This window comes from Diaphorina citri, unplaced genomic scaffold (assembly GCF_000475195.1).
Source record: "Diaphorina citri unplaced genomic scaffold, Diaci psyllid genome assembly version 1.1 scaffold13, whole genome shotgun sequence".
NCBI lineage: Eukaryota > Metazoa > Arthropoda > Insecta > Hemiptera > Psyllidae > Diaphorina > Diaphorina citri.
Window position 1 is genome coordinate 174,689 of NW_007377452.1, and position 19,937 is coordinate 194,625.

The 19,937-nt window shown below is 37.8% G+C and overlaps 3 protein-coding genes across 3 annotated transcripts in view; 1 reads left to right on the forward strand and 2 right to left on the reverse strand.

The window, feature by feature from the left end:
• LOC103506924 (sialin-like) overlaps positions 1-19,937 on the forward strand; it is a 157,283-nt gene that overhangs the window by 26,045 nt on the left and 111,301 nt on the right. The gene's annotated exons all lie outside the window — the stretch shown is intronic.
• Positions 15,284-19,937, reverse strand: part of LOC103506943 (vacuolar protein sorting-associated protein 41 homolog) — an 86,665-nt gene continuing 82,011 nt past the window's right edge. Inside the window, exons 11-12 of the mRNA XM_026821808.1 lie at positions 16,145-16,357; positions 15,284-15,969 (exon numbers count right to left, since the gene is read on the reverse strand). Of these exons, the coding sequence (XP_026677609.1) occupies positions 15,913-15,969; positions 16,145-16,357 (270 nt within the window). The 3' untranslated portion in view covers positions 15,284-15,912. The remainder of the gene's footprint in view (positions 15,970-16,144; positions 16,358-19,937) is intronic.
• LOC108252108 (vacuolar protein sorting-associated protein 41 homolog) lies at positions 16,470-18,872 on the reverse strand. Its single transcript, XM_017443099.2, has 4 exons — positions 18,649-18,872; positions 17,987-18,157; positions 16,967-17,238; positions 16,470-16,822 (listed from the first exon to the last, which is right to left on the reverse strand). Exons 1-4 carry the CDS (start codon positions 18,673-18,675, stop codon positions 16,579-16,581), a joined length of 714 nt encoding a protein of 237 aa, XP_017298588.1. The 5' UTR covers positions 18,676-18,872; the 3' UTR covers positions 16,470-16,578.

Sequence of the window (19,937 nt, forward strand, 5' to 3'; positions counted from 1 at the left end):
TTATAGGTGCCTACATGTGTATGTACCTAGTACCTACGTATCTTTTACCTAGATATCATTCTGTTACGAATGACCGATTTACTTCCAAGTAGGTAAATATTTTATGGACATAGTGATTAAATGTGTAAATTAGTACCTACGTACATATGTTTTACCTAGATATCATTCTGTTACGAATGACCGATTTACTTCCAAGTAGGTAAATATTTTATGGACATAGTGATTAAATGTATAAATTTCAAGTTTTGATTATAAGGAAAGAATGCCATAACAAGCTGGGTCCGTCCCTCCGGGAATTTGTGCATATGGTCGCGCTTCCGCGCTTCGCGCTCCTGGTGCTTCGCGCGGTTGTGCAATGTGCATGGCTTTAAGATTCTCTAGACAAAATTTGCACCACCACTTTCGTGTTCCTGGTAAAAAGACCTTTAATTTGATATATAGGTCGACCAGGTTTGGATAAGCAGTACCTACGTACAAACGTACATATGTTTTAACTAGATATCATTCTGTTACGATTACGAATGACCGATTTACTTCCAAGTAGGTAAATATTTTATGGACATAGTGATTAAATGTGTAAATTTCAAGTTTTGATCATAAGGAAAGAATGCCATAACAAGCTGGGTCCGTCCCTCCGGGAATTTGTGCATATGGTCGCGCTTCGCGCTCCCTTGTTTACGGTCGCGCTGCGCGCTCCTGGGGCTTCGCGCGGTTGTGCAATGTGCATGGCTTTAATATTCTCTAGACAAAATTTGCACCACCACTTTCGTGTTCCTGGTTAAAAGACCTTTAATTTGATATATAGGTCGACCAGGTTTGGATAAGTCCTTCTATGGGGACAGACAGACGACACCGAAGCGAATACAATAGTCCGTCACTATACCTTTTATTATTACTATTGTAATTTAATAAAGGAAGGACGGACTAAAAATTGTGATGATTGACTGATTCAAATGAGGACTTGAGGATCCTTTACGTATCTAGAACTATTCATAGATCTGTTGATGTTGTTATGTACGCTGTGCTTTTATTATTAATTTTAGGGGGAGAAAGAAGGAGAAGAATTGCTTCTTTTTAACTGCTGGGATAGAACTGAAAAGTCTCTTTACCTCTGCAGAGTTTATTTTTTAAAGATTCTTCCAGGTTGAATGACCATGCCATGGGCTAGAAGTTAAAGCCCTAAGTATCTTCGTTTGAATAGCTCTCGTCTAAAAGGATCTGCAATAGTTTTATCATTGCTCCAGCACGTTGCATTTGATGAAAGTTGGATAGGGGGAGACATGGAAGATGCTGGTTCCGTCCACTATACCTTTTATTATTACTAATTGTAATTTAATAAAGGAAGGACGGACTAAAAATTGTGATAATTGACTGATTCAAATGAGGACTTGAGGATCCTTTACGTATCTAGAACTATTCATAGATCTGTTGATATTGTTATGTACGCTGTGCTTTTATTATTAATTTTAGGGGGAGAAAGAAGGAGAAGAATTGCTTCTTTTTAACTGCTAGGATAGAACTGAAAAGTCTCTTTACCTCTGCAGAGTTTATTTTTTTAAAGATTCTTCCAGGTTGAATGACCATGCCATGGGCTAGAAGTTAAAGCCCTTCTAAAAGGATCTGCAATAGTTTTATCATTGCTCCAGCACGTTGCATTTGATGAAAGTTGGATAGGGGGAGACATGGAAGATGCTGGTTGCTTTTGTAATACTTTCAATATTAGCATGATTGACCCGGTTGTTCCGTTGAACTCTGTACCTAGGCGGCTCGTGTAGGGATGTTAAGAGTCCCGGTGGTATAGTAGTCAGGACGCTGATAGGAAGTCATGACCCGAGCCGAACTCCCCATTTTTAGTCCGTCCTTCCTTTATTATTACAATAGTAATAAAAAGGTATAAGGGACGGACTATTGTATTCGCTTCGGTGTCGTCTGTGTGTGGTTTGTCTGTCTCCATAGAAGGACTTATCCAAACCTGGTCGACCTGTATATCAAATTAAAGGTCTTTTTACCAGGAACACGAAAATGGTGGAACTCCCCAATTTTTTTCAAATTCTCAAAGACGGACGGTGCGGTGGTGCTCCGGTCCTGATTGGTCGGAAGTCGAATACACAGAAATAACACTCTAGCCCTGATTGGGGCCAACGATCAACGCCGGGTGTGATAAGGGCTCTGACTGCTCTGAGCCTAGGTACTGATCCGTCATCCCGCGTGCAAAGTGCTCACCAAGTTTCGATTCAATCCCACACCCTGCTGATTACCAGGAGAGCGTTTTGAATATGTATTTGGAAATTTGACCATAATAATATCAGTAGTAGCGTACTACTGGGGTAAAGAGACTCGTCAGTCCTATTCGAGCAGTATGATTCATTAAAGAGCGCGTCATACACAAAAAGGCCACTCCGATGCTTACGTGTAGGGGCAAACAGCCTTGAAGAATGGGTTAATTTAAGCTTCTACGAAGGAGCGCGGCTGCCCAGGTCCAGAGCCGCCAATGAGAGAAGTAAAAATAAGTAGTGCTTTGTGAGTTTTTTGCCTTGCTAAATTATTAGCCGATTTCCAGGTGCTTTGTACTACAGATTGTAAAGTGTTCTAAAAGTTCTCTACGTACTCCTTAATTAAATTATTAATAAAGTGAAGGTGTGGAGATCGTGAATAGTTGAATCAGGTCTGACCTAGTGATTTATGGGCAACCTTTGGTGCTCTTTTACTTTCAGTACATGGACGAGGTTGTGGGTTCGAATCACGGGAGTTTTATTGGTCCCTCTGCTATAAAAAGTTAACATGACAAGTCAATCAGATTTTGATTTATTATTGGGTGGCATACTGTGAATTTTGAACTTTCACACTTATCCAAAGGCACAAAAAAGAAAGAAAGAAAAAAAAAGCTGGGTCCGTCCCTCCGGGAATTTTTTAGCCCGTAGTTTATTCGATCGTGATTAAAGAAAATCAGTACCTATGTACTTATTTGACAAACACCAGAAATGTCTAATTACACTGTTTATTCAAAACCATCAAAAACACCACATTTCCAATTTGTCTAAATTTATTTGGGGATCAGACTCTTTGGCACTGCTTGTACAAATATTTGGCACTGTGTGATCTTGCCTTTAGTCATCATCAGCCTAGCCTACCTTGAATAAGTATCTGTTCAAAAGTTACGATCACTAGACAAGGGCTTTTGGGACATACTGTACATGAGCTTATAGCTTTCCCTTTTGAAAAATCTCACGATCCGCCACTGGTATCCATGTCCAATGTGTTATCCCGATTTTGTTGCAAACACTAGATAAGAGAATTAAGAGATGGGTTAACACTAATTCATCCCATTACATAATACCCCCTCATACATTTTATCCTTCAATCCTACGCGCCGAATTAGGTTGGTTTCCATAAAATTGAAGAGATTAAAGAGAACTCCGCAGTTTTGCCTGCCAGACAGACTAAATACGAGTATTAGAATAGGTGTGCAGGCAAGACAAGGGCAATTGTGTGGTATAATGAACTCTGCCGCCCAACCTCAGGGGCTTCGCTACAGTCTGGGGAACAAATGGAAATTGATTATAATAATGGTCCATGTGCTCTTCTATTGAGCATAAGTTTACACAGAAACTTAGTTCTTGCTAGATAATTTACAACCTTTAATATGCCCGAACCTTTAATGGAAATTGGACGCATCCACTACATCGTACCCTGCCTTTATAGATCATTTAAACAGTCAGCTAACAGCTCAAATGTCTTGAAACGGACAGCATTAAGTAGAAAACCATCCATAGGGCGATTCCCCTTATGAATGGGATGGTTCCTTTGTGCTGTCCAAATCTTTGCTAACAGCTCAAGTGTTCATTGCTATTTTCTGTACGTACACAAACACCCTTATGAATGGGATGGTTCCTTTGTGCTGTCCAAATCTTTGCTAACAGCTCAAGTGTTCATTGCTATTTTCTGTACGTACACAAACAGCCCAAAAAGAATTTCAGTGAAAGAGAGGAAAGCCTCCCCAAATCCTTTTCTATTAACAGCCCTATGAATATGAACAGTATGATTATCATCACATCATCAGTATCATTATATGGACAGTATCATTATTATCAGTATCGTTACATGGATAGTATCATCATTATCTAAATCCAGTTCGCCCAATAAGTAGATCTTCGGTGTAGCATCTCCAAAGAGGTGTGAGGTGGGTGGATTTTCTTGTGGCCTCGAATTAATCGCTGGTAATTCAGTGTACTGAAGAACTCACTAAAGAAAGGTTCTTTAAAACTTTGAATTTATTTATCATCTAAAATATCTAAAATAAAATATCCTTGTCCCTTCCTTTTTGACCCCCGATGGTCGAACAAGATCCAAAAACTGACCAGCAAATTTCCCTATGTGGTCCGATCACCCACAACAGTATTCTAAAACGAATCAGCAAATTTCCTTTGTGTGAAGAAGATTTGTATCAAATTTCATCAGAATCTGAACTTTTCTCTGAGTGAGTTCTGCAGAATCTGCAGTTCACCAAACTACTAGTACAAATACAAATGAGTTGATGATCAATCACTCCACTTGATATCCTGTGAAATATTACCTATGGAGCTCCGGAACGTCCTTCGTTTCAGTATGTGAATAACTTATTTCCATATTCAGGTTTTCATAGGATCTGGAGATAGACATTGGAAGATATTCTGAACAGAATCACAGATCTGGGTGAAAGTGATATATATCTTGGTGCTCAGCGAGTTACTCGTAATCTTATCTAAATGCCCAAACCCTATCGGAATTATTCATTAGAAGAATATCATTTACTTCTTACTTGTGTTTAATTAAGTCAATATTATGGAATTGGAGATAGACATTGGAAGATATTCTGCACAGAATCACAGATCTGGGTGAAAGTGATATATTATCTTGGTGCTCAGCGAGTTACTCGTAATCTAATCTAAATGCCCAAACCCTATCGGAATTATTCATTAGAAGAATATCATTTACTTCTTACTTGTGTTTAATTAAGTCAATATTATGGAAACACATTAATTATAAGCGGTAACATTAATTAAATAGATTATAAAAAAAGAAGAAAAAAATGTTTTAAGGATCGCTTTTTTGACACTTACCTAAGAAAGAGAATGTATGTTCGGTTTGGTGCTCGAAAATAGAAAGAAGGAAGTGTAGACACCATTGACAGGATAATTATTTCAGAATATTTATCTTATTTGCTGATAAAGTCCTAAATTTTGAGCTGGACAAGACCTAGAAAAAAGTCATTAATATATTACCGCTCAACCTCTGTAACGATATAATAGGCATTGCCATTAGGTATTTACTATGTACCTAAAAGGTACATGCAGTTAGGATAATTTTATAATTTATTATCATTTTCAGAGGACTAATTGGAAACAAAATGATAGAATAGAATAGAATAGAATATACCTTGTTTATCCTGCTCGAATGAGACTAAAAAGTCCCTTTACCCCAGCAGTCTAAACACGCCATTAGGTATTTACTATGTACCTAAAAGGTACATGCAGTTAGGATAATTTTATAATTTATTATCATTTTCAAAGGACTAATTGGAAACAAAATGATAGAATAGAATAGAATAGACCTTGTTTATCCTGCTCGAATGAGACTAAAAAGTCCCTTTACCCCAGCAGTCTAAACAAGGTCTCGTGTATTTTATGGGTTTACCATTGTACAATGCATAATTATTACAATAGACCTACGACTTAATTATAAAGGTAAATACTGTTAGAGATCACAAAATTGTCAACACATTTTATTATCTTGTCAATTCGTCCTTGTTTCTTTGCCAGTCTAAGGGATCTTTATCCTAGATCCTACACAAATAGGGTTCGTTCTCGGAACGGCTGGCTTTCTCCTATCCCCCTCTCTTCGATTTTTGGGACGATCTCCGTTCTTACAGTTCCCTCTATCAAACGCCTTTTTCTTCCTATACTGTTGGTGAAATTCCACAGCTCAGCTGGGTATTGAACCCACGCTCTCCTGATTACCAGGCCACTAATTGTAATATGTGTTCGCCATAATATGTCAAAATATATGATTGGTTAGACTGCACGGGTAGAAGGACTTTTCAGTCCTATCCCAGCATGATAAACAAGGTATATTCTATTCTACACACATACCACCAAGGTAGGTTAGCTATGGAGTTGATTCCTAATTCAGCAAGAATGTCATCCCAATGACCATTAGGTCATGAGGACCTCATGTAACTGCTCCGGTCTGACTGTCCTTATGTCCGAATGACCCCACATTAATGTGTTGGCTACGCCTTATTATGCATTGATTTGATTCAGGTGACACGGCCACATTCCACCACGTGGTGTACACCAGATGACCAGACGGAATACAACATGTGAATGTTACTTCTGGAAATATAAAAACAATGGCACAAATAGAAACTAGGTGTCTAAGGACATAGGTACCCAATATAGGTACAGACACACTATTTCTAAGGACACAGTTATATCCCTATTATGTGCCAATAGAGAACATCATTTTCAGTTGCTTGGATGAAAGTTCAATTCAGTCGGACTTGGATTTTTTTTTAGTTTCTTTAAAACTAATTAAGGAGCGAAATCCCTACATATACAAAACAAGCAATGATATGGTCGATGGACTAAAAATCAATATACAACCCATAGTAAAATAACAAAGACATTGGATCAAAGTTAATCAAAGGACAAGATTAGTCTTAAGTGTTCCTTAGAATGCCTTAGATCCTCAGGCAGAGACCTGGGCTACAAAGATTGTTCAGAGCTGGCCAGGATCTTTAACTTATTAATTAATCTATATAAATAAAATTGTAGATTTGTCTGTACATTGCTTAGAATCGTGAAATTTTTAGTTATTCTTACTCCTTATGCATCCACGATTCCAAAAATCACATTAGAAAAATTTCTGTCTGTCTGTCTGTCTGTCTGTATGTGTGTGTGTATGTCTGTCTGTTACGCTAAATAGACCTTTGGTTGTCCTCTTTTCACGAGAAAACGGCTCGACCGATTTTGATGAAATTTTTTGTGGTTGTTAAGAAAAGTACTCCGGGTGACATAGGCTACTTGAAATTTTCAAATTCCATCCTGATTCAAAATGGCGGCGGTTCAAAAACGCGAAGAAAATGGCCTAATAAACCCGTTTTTGTCCTCTTTTCACGCAAAAACGGCTCGACCGATTTTGATGAAATTTTTTGTGGGTGTTAAGAAAAGTACTCTGGGTGACATAGGCTACTTGAAATTTTCACATTCCATCCTGATTCAAAATGGCGGCGGTTCAAAAACGTGAAGAAAAAGGCCTAATACACCCGTTTTTGTCCTCTTTTCACGAGAAAACGGCTCAACCGATTTTGATGAAATTTTTTGTGGTTGTTAAGAAAAGTACTCCAGGCGACATAGGCTACTTGAAATTTTCACATTCCATCCTGATTCAAAATGGCGGCGGGTCAAAAAGTGAAGAAAATGGCCTAATAGACCCGTTCTTGTCCTCTTTTCACGAGAAAACGGCTCGACCGATTTCGATGAAATTTTTTGTGGTTGTTAAGAAAAGTACTCCAGGCGACATAGGCTACTTGAAATTTTCACATTCCATCCTGATTCAAAATGGCGGCGGGTCAAAAAGTGAAGAAAATGGCCTAATAGACCCGTTCTTGTCCTCTTTTCACGAGAAAACGGCTCGTCAAAATGACCTTGGCAATCATGGCCTTCCTCAATTTCAAAAATATTGTCAAATTGTCATGGTGGATTTTAAGACTTGGAACATAATTACCATTATTACTGATTAGTTGGTTACTGATGCTTCTCTCTTACAGGATCTGAAGAATGACTTACTGACAGAAAGAAGTATACATGAGATCTTGTTTAGACTACGGGAGTAAACGGATTTTTCAGTCTCATTCTGGCGATATACCCTATATTGATATTCAATTCTTTTGAGAAGTCTCTCTGTACTTGGATTACAAGATAATCCTGTAAAATTTGTATAAGTGTACTTAGTTAATTACATTAGGTACATTAAACTAGAAAGTTATCCTCTCTTTCAGGAAGTTCAGCTAATATTCCTGTCTCTTAAGAATTGAGAGTTTTGTAGGAAAAACGACTTATAGCCTATTTGAATCCCATGGCATATACGTACATAAGTCGTTTTTGCGTAAACCCCTCAATTTCAGCTATAGACACAGGCCACGTTAGTAGCAAATAAGGCCATCACATCGGTGGCGTAGAGTATCTTGAGAGAATGAATGTACATGTAGTTTGTACCCACCCAGAGGAGGCAGAAGAATGTGCAACGGACCAGGAAAGAAGCTGAAAACAAAACACCATACAACTGGATCGTGAAGGCTGTTCATCACACTTTTGTGCGCAACATCTACACCTTTGATCTCTCCAATATTTTTGTTTACAACTTTTCTTGATAATCTGAAACTTCAGCTGCCTCGGGACGGCATTGATTAATCGCCTAGTAAAAAACTGGAACGATACAGGACTGAAGTAGACACAGGCCACATTCGTAGCAAACAAGGCCATCACATCGGTGGCATAGAGTATCTTGAGAGAATGAATGTACATGTAGTTCGTACCCACCCAGAGGAGGCAGAAGAATGTGCAACGGACCAGGAAAGAAGCTGAAAACAAAACACCATAAAACTGGATCGTGAAAGCTGTTCATCACACTTTTGTGCACAACATCTACACCTTTGATCTCTCCAATATTTTTTTTATAACTTTTCTTGATAATCTGAAACTTCAGCTGCCTCGGGACGGCATTGATTAATCGCCTAGTAAAAAACTGGAACGATACAGGACTGAATAGATTAGCTATAAATGTGCTATAGATGAGTTGTCAACACGTACCTGCTGTGAGTCCTTTGTCGCGGAAGCTCTTCACACTTTCTTGTATGGCCTCTGAGGGAAACTTGCAGCCATTCTTGAGAAGTTGTACGAGGAGGAAGATGGGGAAGAAAAAGATGGTCCAGTTTGTGCAGAACCAGGTGGTGAAGAATGGGGCGTTGTAGGTCATTATCTGTTGAAGGGCAAAGGACATAAATACAAATATACAAGCCATGTCTCAAGTGCTCATGTAGTTGGTCAAATTCTGGAGTGGTAAGAATGGAAGATGGCAGCCTGGATAACAAGGTACAGATAGATCGGTCAAAGGTAACAATTTATGCCAACGTTTTCTAGACTCCGGAGATTATATTATGCAGTTGAAGAAACATTTCGGTTTTAACGACTACAAATTATGCCAAATTTTGGACCCTGCTTTCTTCCGAAGTGTGATGAAAAATATGTAGATACCTGTCCCCAAATAAGGAGTGACCAAAATAAATAAGTACCTACATAACATCAGGTGATTACCTTGTGTTGATGAATGGTAGACATGTTTCGGAAGAATAGACTTCTGCCGGTATGCGGTATATAGAGATACTTGATGAAATGTGTAGCACCCACCCAGGTACCCGTTACAGACACTGTCACAATAGCACCCCAGTATATCTGAAAAATGAGAGGATAACTATTGACTGAAAGAAGCGAGGACCATGTTATACCTTTTATCTATGATGATTCATTCAATGATTCAAATCTGCTCGCTCCACGATGAATCTCGATCATTTCCTCGGATTTTGACGAAGTTTGACAGAACGGTCAACACATAAAGGACCTTTGCTGATCATTTTTTAAGGAGCTTTAGGAACCCAAAAATCTAGATCTACACTGAACTACTCAATAGTTTAATTCAATCCCACTACTGCTGAATAAAGTACTAAATTCGACCTCAAGCTATCCTCAAGATGGAGCCTACCTTTTTGGCTGATACGGAGCAGCAAGAGTTCTTACATCCAATCATGGTTCTGACAGCCCTAGCTCTACGCGGGGGAGTTGTTGCTTCCTCCCCTCCCAACTCAGGATCCACATTTTCTGAAACACAAACTGGGCCGTATTTACAGTGATTTTAACCACCCAAAATTGTAAAATAAAACTACAAATAAATATGATTAATTAATTTACAGTGATTTCAAAGGCATATTGTTTTTAGATCTTGGGAAAGCTTTGGAAAGAAGTTGAACGAAAAATTATGACAAATGTACAATTCAGGCACTGTCCTCAATACCTATGTATTTACCATAGGAAAATTATGGACAACTCCCTACATCGGCATTTGATACCAACTTTTTTTAGGTTCTTAAATTCTGAGCTAGGTACATTTTTGGGTCTCGGATTTTTCAGCCCTAAGATTTGCCTAGCGTTAGGGTTTGCCTTGAGTCAGGCTCTTCGAGGAAAATTATGGACAACTCCCTACATCGGCATTTGATACCAACTTTTTTTAGGTACTTGAATTCTGAGCTAGGTACATTTTTGGGTCTCGGATTTTTCAGCCCTAAGATTTGCCTAGCGTTAGGGTTTGCCTTGAGTCAGGCTCTTCGCTGCCACCGACAACAAGATCTTAAGAGCTACTTACCAGAGTTCTGCTTAGTCAAATTGCCTCCAGTTTCTCCACTGACCACCACCGTATTAGAGGGCGTCCGAACCTTGTGGGGGTGAAATATTGTGTTCACCTCCCCCTCAGTGGATGACAGTTAAATGTCTATTGATGGAATACTAGATGCAATCGTCCTAGTATGGCACTTACAGTGTTTGTGCCACTGTCTGGTTTGCTCTCTTGCCAATACAAGAATAAACATTGGCAAGACAAAAGTAGGTCCTCCTCACGCCCAAACAAACATATGAAGATTCCCTTAATCTGTAATTGCAAATACAAAGAACACGGATTTTCTTTGGATACCTATTACCTCCTACATATGAAGCAAAAGGCTGTAACTTCCATCGTAAATCCATAAGGATGGGTTTGTTCGACTACCATTATCATAAGCCGATTCAGAAGATATATTTATTTACTTTTTTTTTTTACATTTTCCCAATTTTTCTAATTTGATTTTTGTTAAGAGAGATTCAAAATATTGAGAACTGTGTTGTGTTTATTGTGTTCATATGAGAAATGGGAAAAACGAGTGCTACCTAGATGAATTGAGACAATAAACAAGTACGTTAGCCATAACTATAAATAAATTACTAAACAAGCCCTAATTTACATACTATAAGTTATGAAGATTCCCTTAATCTGTAATTGCAAATACAAAGAACACGGATTTTCTTTGGATACCTATTACCTCCTACATATGAAGCAAAAGGCTGTAACTTCCATCGTAAATCCATAAGGATGGGTTTGTTCGACTACCATTATCATAAGCCGATTCAGAAGATATAGCTCTATAACATTTTTGTTTACTGTGTAACAAAATCACAAATATCAACACTTATAGTATGTAAATTAGGGCTTGTTTAGTAATTTATTTATACGTTGATGACGTCATTGCAGGTACTGAAAATGGTAAAAGTTGGGTCTGAGTTGGGAAAATGTGGGTTCGTCGAATGTAATTTCCTACCAAGAACCATTATTTGAAGAAATTCCCAAGGACTTTTTTTCTTTTCTGGTGCTACAGATGAACTTTTGTGGTGCTATTTTGATTACTAAAAGTGGTGGCTAATGGTCACTACTAAAGTCCTTATTCAACCCTCCGATTTGGGACAAACTAAGTGATGAAACTACATCAATCCAAGAAAAGGCAACAAATGTATTTCATCAGAAGCAAATAGCACCTTTCTGTTAATAGCTTACGAAAAAATCTACAACTTGTGCAGACAAGGTTCTTTTTCCCGCTTAAAATTAAAAACGGGGTCAACATTCGCATTTTATGACTGTTTCTTAATTTATTTATAGTTATGGCTAACGTACTTGTTTATTGTCTCAATTCATCTAGGTATCACTCGTTTTTCCCATTTCTCATATGAACACAATAAGCACAACACAGTTCTCAAGATTTTGAAACTCTCTTAACAAAAATCAAATTAGAAAAATTGGGAAAATGTAAAAAAAAGTAAATAAATATATCTTCTGAATCGGCTTATGATAATGGTAGTCGAACAAACCCATCCTTATGGATTTACGATGGAAGTTACAGTCTTTTGCTTCATATGTAGGAGGTAATAGGTATCCAAAGAAAATCCGTGTTCTTTGTATTTGCAATTTCAGACTAAGGGAATGTTCATCTGTTTGTTTGGGCGTGAGGAGGACCTACTTTTGTCTTGCCAATGTTTATTCTTGTATTGGCAAGAGAGCAAACCAGACAGTGGCACAAATTTTCAACTTGGCCATAGCCACACTACTGTTGGTTTCTTCCTTCTCAGTCAGCATACGAATACTTTGTTCAATATCCAGGTCCATAAGTTGTTCAATCATATCATGCACCACATTATAGAGGTCATGCTTTTCAATCATACCAAACACGGCTTTGTGTTGCATTCTGAAACAAACAAGTTTTGCATAGTTATAAAAACAGGGGGAAAATTGTTCAGAATTAAATCAATACTAAATGAATACCGTAAATTAGGGGACATTGGCCCTTGGAACAACTTTAACCCATATTTGAGGATCGGTAAAAGGAATGACATTGTTGAATTTGGGAACAATGATGCCCCCAGCTTAAGATACATTAAAAATTTGAGGCTTTATCATATTTGCTATTGTAGGAGTAAACTATTGCCAAATCCTCTAAAACATCATAGGTGCTTACTTCAAATACAGTGCCAAGGCTTTATCATATTTGTTATTGTAGGAGTAAAGTATGGCTAAAGCCTCTAGAATGATGTCCTTATCATCCATGTCAGATTTGATCATATGCTCGAGCACTGCATTGATAATGGCGGACACCTTGTATAAATCCGGGGGCCACTCCTTGACTAGTTGAAGAAATCCCTGAAAACCAAAATAACACTTGGAGTTCAACGAACTGCAGACCTGACTCAGAAATTAGAAAAGGACAATTCAAGAGCCAAAGGGAACAAAACTAAACAGAAATGTCCGTATATCGACCATTATTGCTGAATTTCATCAAAATCGGATAAACTGTACGAGAATTATTGCGTACCAAACAGACATACTAAATACAACAATAATCGACGAGAAACTCAGTAGTCAAAGCCAAATGTCAGCCCAAAGCAATCACGGTCCTCGGATGTCGATTACTATGGCTAAAAATAAAATAGTAATGGGGGAAACGATAAATTTCCTTCGGTAGAAATCCACCTATGTATGTAAATATTTTTTCCGCTTGTAATATAAGAAACACCTTTTGGGTCCTCGGATGTCAATTACTATGGCTAAAAATAAAATAATAATGGGGGAAACGATAAATTTCCTTCGGTAGAAATCCACCTATGTATGTAAATATTTTTTCCGCTTGTAATATAAGAAACACCTTTTCAAATGACTTACCAGGTTCGGAAGGCACTGTTCATGGAAGGAATGTTTACAGTTGAACGTGATAAGTCGAGATACCAGATGACTAGAGATTAACTGTTGATGACATCCACCGCACACACATGATGAATTCAACTCTATGCCGCGTGTTTGAAGAGTCACCAGACGCTCTTGTAGGTTGAAATAGTCCGACACGAGGATTTTCTTACAGCCCTCTTGTACAGATACCTGAAAACGAATTGGACACGTAGAATAAGTAATACATATTTTATTTGGAAATTAAAATATTTCCACGGGCCATTTTTTGGTGTTCTCGTGTTGACTTAACACCTAAACGGAAAGTATTGTGTCTCTCAAGGACCAAAGTATTGTGTCTCTCAACGACCCATTACTTATCACCCATCGTATGAGAGGCATATTACGAAAAGATCGGTTGAGTCTAATATAACAGTTATTAAACAAAAAATTAGAAATAAAGATATTTGTAGCAAATAACTAACGAGGTGTCTACCAAAATGGAAAAATAAAATTAAATTCCCTGACTTTTCCCGGTTTTCCAGTCCATTTTTTCCAAATTTCCAGTCTACTTTTTCAAGATTTTTTTTTTCTTCAAATAATGTTCCCAAGCCTGTTCAACATTAATTCTCCAATCTTTTTTCATCCCACTAGGGTAAGGGCTTAAGTCCTCCATTTGCACATGAAATAACTGCGCCGCATTTTTTTGTAATTTTTCGGTCTACACATTCACACATCCTGAGGGATGAAGGTTAACACGAAAAGAATGAGGAACAGCGCCGCAGGCAAAAATTGTGAGCTATACAATCTATAGAAACTAAATTTTTAAGGACCGACCGCAGGCGAAAATTTTGGTTTCATCAATTATTTGCGGTAAAAAAAAGAGTTGAAAAAAATCTGCGTTTGCCTGAGATCGAACCCATAACTGCGAATATCGCGAACAAACCGCGGATACCGCGAACAAAACGCGAATACCGCGAACAAAACGCGAATACCGCGAACAAACCGCGGATACCGCGAACAAAGGGTACAAATCAAAATTGTTGCTTGGATACAAATTAGATCAGCTGACTAATAGACGAACGGTCAACATCTTAAACTTGAACCATTGCTTAGATACATATTCATTCCATCTCTACACTTACTTGTTGTCTATGAGCCATTCCACCCTGTCGTCCGCATCATACGGAATTGCTACCACAATGTCTTTGGGACTTACTATCGTGAACCTTGATTCATCTATGAGACAAACAGCTGCAAATAAACAAGAAAGCATATTGTTTTTCTTCTAAACATGATGATTTAGGTACACTCAATCATTGATCAAGGGTGGGTCTGGCTAGGGGACGTTAAACAGAGAGTAGACTAGCGTCTGGCTGTGGGACTATAAACAGGGAGGAGAACAGCTAACCCTAACCAGCCTAGCTAGCTGGCAGTATCAAAGGGTTCTCCCTGCTTTTAAAGAATAAGCACAAGTCCTCACGATGGTTGACTACGGTTCAGGACGAGCCAATTAAACATGGCTAGAGACCATCACCCCGGTGTATGGCAGATACAAAAAGATGTCTTTCTTTACTCTGCCAACACCATTCGGCGAAAGCTAAAGCCGCTACAACAACAACAACAACATTGATCAAGGGTAAAACTATACCTTAATAGGATCAACTTATAGTTGACAAAGGACTGCGACATCCTGACTATGATATAGGTCCAATTACTAGAAATTGTCCTAGCCCTAAGTAAATTTCACCCCATGCTGTAATTTCTTGTACTTGTGTACATTGAATTATAACCGATAAAGAGCTAAATAAATAAATAAATACATGATACACACTACAGTAGTTTAGCTGTAAATAAATGCCCTTGTCCAAGTTGGGTGCATATGTGGTCTATTATCATTTTTGTTTACTGTGTAACAAAATCACAAATATCAACACTTATAGTATGTAAATTAGGGCTTGTTTAGTAATTTATTTATAGTTATGGCTAACGTACTTGTTTATTGTCTCAATTCATCTAGGTATCACTCGTTTTTCCCATTTCTCATATGAACACAATAAGCACAACACAGTTCTCAAGATTTTGAAACTCTCTTAACAAAAATCAAATTAGAAAAATTGGGAAAATGTAAAAAAAAATAAATAAATACATATATCTTCTGAATCGGCTTATGATAATGGTAGTCGAACAAACCCATCCTTATGGATTTACGATGGAAGTTACAGCCTTTTGCTTCATATGTAGGAGGTAATAGGTATCCAAAGAAAATCCGTGTTCTTTGTATTTGCAATTTCAGATTAAGGGAATCTTCATATGTTTGTTTGGGCGTAAGGAGGACCTACTTTTGTCTTGCCAATGTTTATTCTTGTATTGGCAAGAGAGCAAACCAGACAGTGGCACAAACACTGTAAGTGCCATACTAGGACGATTGCATCTAGTATTCCATCAATAGACATTTAACTTTCGACTTACCTCTGGGGGGATAGACTTACTCATTGGGAATGTCATATAACTTATTAGCTAACATGCTCTGAAGGATATGGCGAATGTCATCATACAATAACATAATAACTTATACGAATATCACAGGATTGAACTGGACGTGGACTTTCCCTCTGTACAACATATTGCACACTTGTCCTGAAATACACAAGAAGAAAATTTAATAGATTTCCGGTCCTCGGATGTCGATTACTATGGCTAAAAATAAAATAGTAATGGGGGAAACGATAAATTTCCTTCGGTAGAAATCCACCTATGTATGTAAATATTTTTTCCGCTTGTAATATAAGAAACACCTTTTCAAATGACTTACCAGGTTCGGAAGGCACTGTTCATGGAAGGAATGTTTACAGTTGAACGTGATAAGTCGAGATACCAGATGACTAGAGATTAACTGTTGATGACATCCACCGCACACACATGATGAATTCAACTCTATGCCGCGTGTTTGAAGAGTCACCAGACGCTCTTGTAGGTTGAAATAGTCCGACACGAGGATTTTCTTACAGCCCTCTTGTACAGATACCTGAATACTCAGATGTTTAATATTCTGGTTACTTTAATCATCAGACTATATTTGTCAAGTGAAAACATAGTACATACCTATCATTCTTCATCAGACTATGGTCACAACCTCCCAACCATTACAAAATCAATGTATGGTTGGGTTTATATCTTGACCTAAGATACACCTTAAGGCATCATGGTCCTTATTTGGCATTCCTCTTCATTTACTAACTCACCTCCTTAAGACACTAAAATTCTTACAACATACCTGGCATTTCTCTTCCATTTGATAAGTCCTAGGGAGGTTCTTGCTTGGATATCATAAACTCGGACTCCCACATTGGTTGCCCAAGCAATGAACTGTGTACACCAGGACATATTGATGACGCCACCTTCCATGCTTGCGTCACAGAGGGTCGTGGATCGAATCCGGGACAGTAGAGTTTTCTCGTGAAGAATGAGTTTGTTATCACCAGTGACAAACCTAGAACACAAAGTACTCTGGTTACTTACATAAGATTTTTATTTTTATAGCTATTTTAGGCAACAGCATGAGATGTTCCAGACATCAAACACCCAGATATAGAGTGATAATCTGATAATAAAACAACATATCTCATAATCTCACCTTCTATAATTGGCTAACTTCTTGTAGTGAGGATCTATTTGTACTGAGGTGAGTAAGGTTTCCAAATTGACAAACATATCATTGTTGGTCGTGTAGAGTCCATACACATATACCTTCCCATCATGGCTGCAGGATGCTATGTACTCTCCGGCCAGGTCTATTGATATAGCGGACACACATACACTATGGTGACGGAGCTGTTTGTTTTTGATTGAGTTTCCCTGGTGATCTAATAGATGGACTCGGCCCCACTCTGTTCCCATACACATGAACTGTAGGAGAGAAATACAGAGATTGTAAATGAGTACCTAATAAATTGGTTTAAAAAAAATGTCATGTGGCTGGATTACACAAGGTTATGAAAGCATCACTGATCTCTAGTATGTACCATTCCAATCCAGTTGGAAAAAAATGTCATGTGGCTGGATTACACAAGGTTATGAAAGCATCACTGATCTCTAGTATGTACCATTCCAATCCAGTTGGAAAAAATAAATTTCTGTACATCAAATAAAATATAAACTCTACAGCAATATTATATTAAGTTTTACTATACTTAGAGTGTATAGAGCCTGACTTTTAACCAATATTATATTAAGTTCTACTATAGAGCCCAACTTTTAACTAAAGTACAGCTCCTATATTTTTCTTGAGATGACTAAGTGTATACTATTACCTACTCAACTGACAACTAAGCATAATTTACTTTCTCTATTTTTATTTATAACAATTTTCTTTATTTCTGTTAGGTACATAATCATTGCTGAACTTAGTCATTTGGGATGATTGGGCAAAACATAACTCATAACTCAAGTATTACCCTTGGATGAACTGCAATGCAGGATGCAACATCTTTGGACAGCACATCTGCTACATCATTGACCAGTCTTCTCAACTGACAACTAAGCATAATTTACTTTCTCTATTTTTATTGATAACAATTTTCTTTATTTCTGTTACATAATCATTGCTGAACTTAGTCATTTGGGATGACTGGGCAAAACATAACTCAAGTATTACCCTTGGATGAACTGCAATGCAGGATGCAACATCTTTGGACAGCACATCTGCTACATCATTGACCAGTCTTCTGTACTTGAGTCTCGGTTCAACTTCCTCGGAGAATGTCTCGGATCCACTGTCTTCATTTTGGTTGTCTTCATCTGGGTTACTGGTACTTTCCGTTTCTTTCTGAAAGGGAAAGAGGGATCGTTTAGCACAAAGGATTATAATACAGACCCAAGGGAAAAGGGTAAAACCATGGCTTTTGTATCAGTTGGAATAACAAAAATTCTGTCGTCATCCAAGCATCATTGTTCGGTGTTTGCAAGTCAAAGAGAAACTTGCTTGTGCATGGTATGAGTTGGTGTCCATGAAATGTGTGAGTCAGTTATCTTGTTGAAAAGTCACCTATCTTGAGTGACAGACCTATTTAACACAAATATCATTTACAAGTGGTAGGTAATAGGTATGTACATCAGAAGAACTTGCCATAATTTTCAATGATAGGTAAACGACAGATTAGCTAACTCCATTTAGTGTCCAAATAAAGTAGGTACCTACCAAAAGGTTCAAACCCAAACCCACATATTATAATCTTATCAAGACTGGGCTATAGGTGGGTACGTTGATTAATGTCTGTCTGAATCAAAGTTTTGTTGACCAAACCAACCCACTTTTACCTGCTTATCTTCAACTGCATTTTCCATTGGGGTGTGTTTCACAAGTCCCGTCAACAATGGAATAGTGAGGTAGGTGTTGAAATGAGTGATCACAGGCTACTGAAATGTAGATTAGCAACAAATTGATAAAGTAACTTATAAAAGGCAAAAGACTCAAACGAAGAACTAATAAAGGGGATTTTGCTAGTAAAAAGTTTCTGATTTTTGTGATTTCTGAAAAACACTAAAACAAAATCTTTGAATCTTTGATAAAAAAGTTTTGTTTACTTTCAAAATGAACTGCACATTGCATACCACGTAAAGAGGTATCAATTTTAAGGCGCTTTTTCCTTATTCTCAAAGATGACGGACTGGGATCAACCTAGGTCAAGGATTTCCAACTTCCATGTGTATGCGGGTCACATCCTACATTGGGAGGTACTTCCAGGGCCACATAATTATGTATGTACATAGGGTAGCAAGCCGCTAGTTAGAAACCCGCGGGCCGCTAGTTGGAATTGGAAACCCCTGACCTAGGTAGCCAGAATCGAGCTATAGTTACCTATCTAAATAAACCGAATTTCTTGCCCTTATCCTGAGATAATTATTTGAAGTCAGGGCCGTATTTCGGGGCGGGGCCACCCCCCTCTCAAGCTCAATTTTTGACCTTTACTGTAGGCAAGGCTCCGAAAATTTGGAGCATCCACCCCCCGGTATATCACTGTTTGGACTCTCAGCCCACCCCCTCCCCCTCCTCGACAAAATCCTGGTGTCTTCTGCACTTTGGCTTCAACGGATAACAATAATATCACATCATTCATGACAGCATAACCAACTGTTATCTCTTCAATTAGTATTCCATTGGAGAACTTTACTAGCTTATTTATTTTCCATAGCATGTAAGATTAAATATAAAAGTAGGAGCTGAATTACATATGAAAAACAAAAGATAAGATTATTATTGAAATTAGCAGTTTTATTAAGTGAAAAATCGTATTGCATTTACCTACAGCAAAGTTATATCTACTGGTTTTGAGGTTACTTTGAACCCAAAAAGTAAAAATAAAATTTCTTTGTGTTTCCATAAGAATTAAACAAAATCTTACTAATTTTTAATGTAAACAAAAATTTCTATTATGTTCTTAGGTTATGCACCAATAATGGTTTTATTGCACCCTTTTCAAAGGAAATTATTATCACAAGTTAGCACGCAACCTGCATGGGTGTACGAGAACTTACCTTTTTTTCATTATAGTTTTCTGTTATTCAAGGTTCTTTTGTGTTGTAATGTATGTTTACTTGACAACGAA

What these genes read in the sequence shown, in the direction of transcription:
- LOC108252108 (XM_017443099.2), bottom strand. Translation starts at nt 18,675, where the DNA reads ATGGAAAATGCAGTTGAAGATAAGCAG. An exon ending in GCATTGCAGTTCATCCAAGG is followed by an intron (nt 17,239 to 17,986) that starts GTAATACTTGAG and finishes TCTCTCCTACAG; the next exon opens with TTCATGTGTATGGGAACAGA. An exon ending in AAGTTAGCCAATTATAGAAG is followed by an intron (nt 16,823 to 16,966) that starts GTGAGATTATGA and finishes TTTGTGTTCTAG; the next exon opens with GTTTGTCACTGGTGATAACA.